General features: G+C 43.9%; 1 protein-coding gene across 2 annotated transcripts in view; it reads left to right on the forward strand.

Annotated features, from left to right (window-relative positions):
* Nucleotides 1–7,500, forward strand: part of xdh (xanthine dehydrogenase) — a 48,834-nt gene that overhangs the window by 5,390 nt on the left and 35,944 nt on the right. For both annotated transcript variants that reach the window (XM_036955272.1, XM_036955273.1), the window contains 4 exons: nucleotides 212–338; nucleotides 664–725; nucleotides 893–985; nucleotides 3,559–3,651. In XM_036955272.1, coding sequence (XP_036811167.1) covers nucleotides 212–338; nucleotides 664–725; nucleotides 893–985; nucleotides 3,559–3,651 — 375 coding nt within the window. The remainder of the gene's footprint in view (nucleotides 1–211; nucleotides 339–663; nucleotides 726–892; nucleotides 986–3,558; nucleotides 3,652–7,500) is intronic.

Here is a 7,500-nt window from a genome sequence, read left to right on the forward strand (position 1 = left end):
CCCTCTCTCTCTCTCTCACAAATCAAATCAAATCAAATTTTATTTGATTCTCCTTCCCTCTTTCTCTCTCTCTCGCTCTCTCTCTCTCTCTCTCTCTCTCTCTCTCTCTCTCCCTCTCTCTCTCTCTCTCCTTCCCTCTCTCTCTCTCTCTCCTTCCCTCTGTCTCTCTGTCTCTCTCTCTCTCTCTCTCTCTCTCTCTCTCTCTGTGTAGGAGCGTATCGCTAAGTCTCATGGTTCTCAGTGTGGGTTCTGTACCCCAGGTATCGTCATGTCTTTGTATGCTCTGCTCAGGAACAACCCTACACCCCGCATGGCTGACATAGAGGAGGCGTTCCAAGGTAAATTTGGTGTCAAACTCGTAGGGTTGCAACATTTAGGTTGCAAAACCAATCACAAGTTTTCGAAACCCAGGACATTTTGGAAAATAATTTTGCAACCCTACCAACTAGTGTCTTCCTGGCAAAAGAAAAACCTCACCAATGTACATTCAGACATTTAGACCCATTTGAACCACACATCAATGATAGGTTTGAACTTGACTTAATGAATAACATGGACTGTTATGTCAATGACAGGTTTGAACTTGACTTAATGAATAACATGGACTGTTATGTCAATGACAGGTTTGAGCCAGGTAATGTTGCACTGTTGTTGTCCCCACAGGGAACCTGTGTCGCTGTACTGGTTACAGACCAATTCTGGAGGGGTACAAGACGTTCACCAAAGTAAGACCACACAACCACACCCTGAGCATCCTGAGGATGAGTAAGGATCATCGTCTTCCTCTTTCTTCTGCTTTCACTTCCATCATTTTTTTCTCCAATCTGTGGTGTGCGTGTGTGTGTGTGCGTGCGTGCGTGCGTGTGTGTGTGTGTCCGTCTGCGGGCCACAGGAGAGGAGCTGTTGTGGTGGCAAAGGGATGGAAAACGGCTGCTGCATGACCAACAGAGTAGAGACCAAAGGATACACTGACGAGAGTGTCAACGTAAGTATTCTCATTCAATAGACAGTGTGCAGAGCCATGGTTGACTGGTAACATTTCTGGCACAAATCACATGTACATGATTTCTATGCTTTCTCAATGAAGTGTCATAATACCCCCCCCCCCATAAAAAATATTTAGATTTAAAAACGTAGAGTAACTATCAATACTGAATGGAATGGGAATGGGAAAAAATGTCAGTCTCTCGATGTGCAAAACTGATAGAGACATACCCCAAGCGACTTACAGCTGTAATCGCAGCAAAAGGTGGCGCTACAAAGTATTAACTTAAGGGGGCTGAATAATTTTGCACGCCCAATTTTTCAGTTTTGGATTTGTTAAAAAAGTTTGAAATATCCAATAAATGTCGTTCCACTTCATGATTGTGTCCCACTTGTTGTTGATTCTTCACAAAAAAATACAGTTTTATATCTTTATGTTTGAAGCCTGAAATGTGGCAAAAGGTCGCAAAGTTCAAGGGGGCCGAATACTTTCGCAAGGCACTGTATTTAGTTTATTGTGTTTTGAAATAATATTTGGTTGATTTAAATTATACTCGCAATTCAGCCTGCCAGTTGTACAATGTTGTTGAAGAACAGTAAAAAACAAACTAGAATGTCTCTATCCCCCTCTCTTTCTCTCTCTCTCTCTCTCTCTCTCATTCTCTTTCTCTTTCTCTTTCAATCAAAAAATCGAGTACACAAGGTCGAGTACAGTAGGTCGAAAGCAATGAATGAAATTGGAGGAAGTAGGTAGTTGCTGTTGGTCTGTTGGCTTGACAGGAGGTGTTGGTCTGTTGACTTGACCGGAGGTGTTGGTCTGTTGGCTTGACCGGAGGTGTTGGTCTGTTGGCTTGACCGGAGGTGTTGGTCTGTTGGCTTGACCGGAGGTGTTGGTCTGTTGGCTTGACCGGAGGTGTTGGTCTGTTGGCTTGACAGGAGGTGTTGGTCTGTTGACTTGACCGGAGGTGTTGGTCTGTTGGCTTGACAGGAGGTGTTGGTCTGTTGACTTGACCGGAGGTGTTGGTCTGTTGGCTTGACAGGAGATGTTGGTCTGTTGACTTGACCGGAGGTGTTGGTCTGTTGGCTTGACAGGAGGTGTTGGTCTGTTGGCTTGACCGGAGCTGTTGGTCTGTTGGCTTGACCGGAGCTGTTGGTCTATTGGCTTGACCGGAGCTGTTGGTCTGTTGGCTTGACAGGAGGTGTTGGTCTGTTGGCTTGACTGGAGCTGTTGGTCTGTTGGCTTGACTGGAGCTGTTGATCTGTTGGCTTGACTGGAGCTGTTGTTCTGTTGGCTTGACTGGAGCTGTTGGTTCTGTTGACTTGACTGGAGCTGTTGTTCTGTTGGCTTGACTGGAGCTGTTGGTCTGTTGGCTTGACTGGAGCTGTTGGTCTGTTGGCTTGACTGGAGCTGTTGGTCTGTTGGCTTGACAGGAGCTGTTGGTCTGTTGGCTTGACTGGAGCTGTTGGTCTGTTGGCTTGACTGGAGCTGTTGGTCTGTTGGCTTGACTGGAGCTGTTGGTCTGTTGGCTTGACTGGAGCTGTTGGTCTGTTGGCTTGACTGGAGCTGTTGGTCTGTTGGCTTGAGTGGAGCTGATCAACAGTCTGACATGGCCAATAGCTCTTCACGAGGGCAACTCACCGTCCCTGAAGAAGCTGCTTCTAGGTACATATCTAGTCCTCTATGGCCGAAAGCGTAACACCCACCAGGATAGCGGCATCGCCTAAAGCACACCACAATTCAGCTGTGGTCTGGAAACGTCTCTAGGCAACTATGAGCCTGAACAGTCATCTCATCTCCACACACAGTCCTTGTCCTTCCAGGAACCGGCAGGTGAAACAAAAAAGCCAGTTCTTTGTCCAGTTGACATTTGAATAAATAGATTAGCCGGCTGGATAGGAGGAGTTATACCATCACAATCCCTGCATTTAAAACTCAGAGATATACATTTTTTTTTATTTTTTTTTGTTGCATAAAAGCCTTTACAAAACAAGTTTTACTCATATAGCTGAAGTTATTTGTGGTAAAGTTGAGAAACTCAGAAATTTTTTTAAGTGACAAAGAACTTTGTTCTAACACATTAAGAACAGTGTTATGAAAGAACGCGGAAGAAATCGATTATCCGTGCCTGTATCACAAGCGCAATGCATGATGGGTAGACGGTCACATGTGTGACCTGGACCTCGTGAGTCAGACACACACTTGTTTTACAACCAGAAATGATCGACATGAAAGTTCCAATGTCTGTTGGATGATTGGAGAATTGTTTCACAGTTTTCGGCCAATCACACCCGTGCCGTCACACAGGTGACATGCAGTCACGATTTCAGCGCTATATTATTAATAAAATATACATTTTAACTTAAATAAAATGATTGAATTATAAAAAAAGAGCTAAATATTTCAACGTAAATGAACCAAAACATTTTAAAAAATACAACTATTAAATGGTTAATAATGTAGATATAACTAGTTAATAACGTAGATATAACTAGTTAATAATGTAGCTATAAATGGTTAATAATGTAGATATAACTGGTTAATGATGTTTCAATGGCGTGTCTCATTGATCTCAGAGTACCTCAGTGCTGCCTGCTCCTCTCTACAACCCAGCTGACTTCCTCCCTCTGGACCCCACTCAGGAGATCATCTTCCCACCAGAGCTGATGGTAGATACACTAACACATCAACACACACGGGGGCTTAACACAAACACATACCCTTACCCCTCTCTCTATGTTTATCTCTTTCACTACCTCTCTGTTCATCTCTCTCTCTCTCTCTTTCTCTCTCTCTCTCTCTCTCTCTCTCTCTCTCTCTCTCTCTCTCTCTCTCTCTCTGTTCATCACACACTCTCTCTCTCTCTCTCTCTCTCTCTTTCTCTCTCAATTCAATTCAAGGGCTTTTTTGGCATGGGAAACATATGTTTACATTGCCAAAGCAAGTGAAATAGATAAACAAGGTAAACTTTAAATAATATAGACATTTCAAATGTAATACTACACATAACTGGTTAATATTACACACATATTATTAGTGTTGTAACAATGTGCAAGTAGTTGAAGTATGAATGGGAAAACAAACATATGAATATTGGTGGTATTTGTACAGTGTTGCTTGTGCTCCACTGGTTTCCCTTAATTCATGGCAACGGGCCACACATCTTGCTGCTGTGACGGCACACTACGCTATTTCTCATAACAGACATAGTAGTTTATCAATGTTTGATTTGTTTTTGTGGGTCTGTGTAATCTGAGGGAAATATCTGTATCTAATGTGGTCATACATTTGGCAGGAGGTTAGGAAGTGCAGCTCTGTTTCCGTCTCATTTTGTGGGCAGTCTCGGCACATATCTTTTAATCTCTCGAGAGCCAGGTCTGCCTACGGCGGCCTTTCTCAATCGCAAGGCTATGCTCGCTGAGTCTGTACATAGTCAAGGCTTTTCGTAATTTGGGGTCAGTCAAAGGGGTCAGGTATTCTGCCACTGTGTACTTTCTGTTTAGGGCCAAATAGCATTCTAGTTTGCTCTGTTTTTTTGGTTGATTATTTCCAGTGTGTCAAATAGTTATTTTTGCTTTCTCATAATTTTGTTGAGTCTAAATGTGTTTCTCTCTTGGGGTTCTGTGGGGTCTGTTTGTGTTTGTGAACAGAGCCCCAAAACCAGCTGGCTGAGGGGACTTTTCTCTACGTTCATCTCTCTGTAGGGGAGGGCTTTGTGGTGGAATGTGTGGGCATCGCTTCCTTTTAGGTGGATGTAGAATTTAACATCTCTTTTCTTTATGTTGATAACTAATGAGTATTGTCCTAATTCTGCTCTGCCTGCATTGTTTGGGGTTTTGCATTGTACGAAAAGTATATTTATGGAGAATTCTGTCGGAATTTCTTTTTTACCCCCCATTTTGTTAATTCTTGTTTGGACCCCAGACCTCACAACCATAAAGGGCAATGGGTTTGATAATGGATTTAAGTATTTTTAGCCAGATCCTAATTGGGATGTTGAGTTTCATGTTCCTTTTGATGGCATCGAAGGCCCTTCTTGCTTTGTCTCTTAGATTATTCATAGCCTTGAGGAAGTTAATATTAATGTTAATATTTAGGTTGAGGTGTAATTATTTTTGGGGCAACAGTGTCTACAGAGAATTTGTAGTCTTGTCTACTTTACCTTTTTAGGAACACTATTCTTTTTGTCTTACTGAGATTCACAGTCAGGGCCCAGGTCTGACAGAATCTGTCCAGAAGATCTAGGTACTGCCTTAGACTCTTCTGGTTTGGGGACAGAAGCATCAGATCATTTGCAAACAAATGGGGCGGCAGGGTAGTCTAGTGGTTAGAGCGTTGGACTAGCAACCGGAAGGTTGCAAATTCAAATCCCTGAGCTGACAAGGTACAAATCTGTCGCTCTGCCCCTGAACAGGCAGTTAACCCACTGTTCCTAGGCCGTCATTGAAAATAAGAATTTGTTCGTAACTGACTTGCTGAGTTAAATAAAAGTAAAACAGTAGGCATTTTATTTCAGAATGCAGTAGGGTGAGGCCGGGTGCTGCAGACTGTTCTAGTGCCCTCGACAATTCATTGATATATATGTTGAAGAGTGTGGGGCTCAAGCTGCATCCCTGTCTCACCCCAAGGCACTGAGGAATGAAATCTGTTTGTTTCTTGCCAATTTTAAATGCAAACTTGATGACGCCGGTCTGCCGCGAAGAGGTGTGTGGCCTCTACCTCCATGGGTTTAGGCTCTGCCTCAGGACAGTGGTGAGGTGGACACCAGCGCTCCCGAAGAAGGTTATCTAAACGGATGGCCATCGAGATGAGAGCGTCTAAGGACATGTTGTCATCCCAACATGCCAACTCCGTCTGGACCTCCTCGCGTAGTCCAATGCAGAATAGACCCGTGAGAGCCGGCTCATTCCATCCACTGGAGGCTGCCACAGTCCGAAAGGTGAGGGCGTACTCCTCAGAGGTCTGGGCACCCTTCTGGAGTTGGAATAGTTGCTTGCCTCCCTCTCTGCCCTCTGGAAGATGGTCAAAGACCGCCCTGAACAGAGCCATGAACTTCTCAGAGGAACCCAGCTCCTCCTCTCCTATGTCCCAGACGGCCGTAGCCCACTCCAAAGCCCATCCGGTAAACAGGGAAATTACCTTGGCAACGTTGGACCTCTCGCGAAAGGGAGCACTGGTGTAGGAAGCCACGGTATTTCAATGGATTTCCGTCATACTTCTCTGGAAGGGACAGTTGGGATCACTAACCTGGGCGGTTGGCTGGGTAGGCTGGGGGACTGGCTCACTGTGACGACCTGTGGTAGGAGGCCCTCCATCAGAGGTATTGAGAACCTCGCTGTTGGTGTCGAGGTCGGTGGAGAATGCTAGGACTTCGTTCATGGTCGTACCCAGTAGAGCCAGCTAATCGTGGTGTTGATGGAGTAGATCCTCAATCGTCTGGAAGATGGTGTAAATCCTCTGCTGCTTCCATAATTTCTGAGGCAGTATTATGTAACATATACACAGGGAGTACAAACAGGAAACAAGAGCAGAAGGTGAGTTTAATAATAATAAACATGAAGACAAAACACGAGAAGCGTACAGAACGCAACCAAAACCAAAACGTCCTGATGACTGAGACTATTAAGGGCTATATGAAGGGAGAGTAATCAGGGTGGTGATGAAGTCCATGTGTGCTTAACGCTTAACAATAAGGAGCTTTTTTTTTGTGGGCAATGGTGGTTGCCAGGACCGGGGATTAGTAGACCGGCAATGGAGGAGCAGGAGCAGGAGCAGGAGCAGGAGCAGGAGCAGGAGCAGGAGCAGGAGCAGGAGCAGGCGTGACATCATATTATAAAGAAAAATGTTATGATTGCCGATTGGTTCATTTGTACATGAATGATTATTGGGTTTTGTTTTCAGTTTTAACAAACATTTTTAATTTGTGTACTTATGTATATAATTTAATAATTTATTGAAATATTGAATATCGTTTTTTTTTGTGGTGTGGTTTTTAATACAGTATAAGCCCTTGGGCTTCCAACCACACCTGTGCACCGTTTATTTCATTTTAAATAGTTGTTTATTTATTATTATTATTATTTCTTTGGTGCAAATAAATTAAACAAAATTGGGAGTAGTGATCTGTGGGAATTTGGCTTTCCGCTTGGGGTTGCTCATCTGTGGGGTTGTTTAACGAAGAGGTCTGGGTGGGGGAGTCTTCATCAAGAGAGAGCTTCTCCCGCTGCGCTCCTTCTTTGATTCTGTTTCTTCTCCAATACTGTTCCGGACTTGTACAGGTTGACATTGGCTGACTCAGAGTCCCCGTTGTTTAGTATCCCGAGTTTCCCTACATGACTATGTGCCATGTCAAGGGGTGGTATGTGTGCAAGATTAAGTTGCTTCTAGTACATTCCCATTTTTGAAGCAGTCAGCAAAAAGTGTCTCTGGATTGTCCATGAGGAGCTTCTTTGTGTACTCTTTCTTTCTTTCTTTTTATGTCTTTTTACATCCAAGGGGTACTGTGTTGTCATGACCTC

The sequence above is a fragment of the Oncorhynchus mykiss genome, chromosome 19 (genome assembly GCF_013265735.2).
Source record: "Oncorhynchus mykiss isolate Arlee chromosome 19, USDA_OmykA_1.1, whole genome shotgun sequence".
Lineage (NCBI taxonomy): Eukaryota > Metazoa > Chordata > Actinopteri > Salmoniformes > Salmonidae > Oncorhynchus > Oncorhynchus mykiss.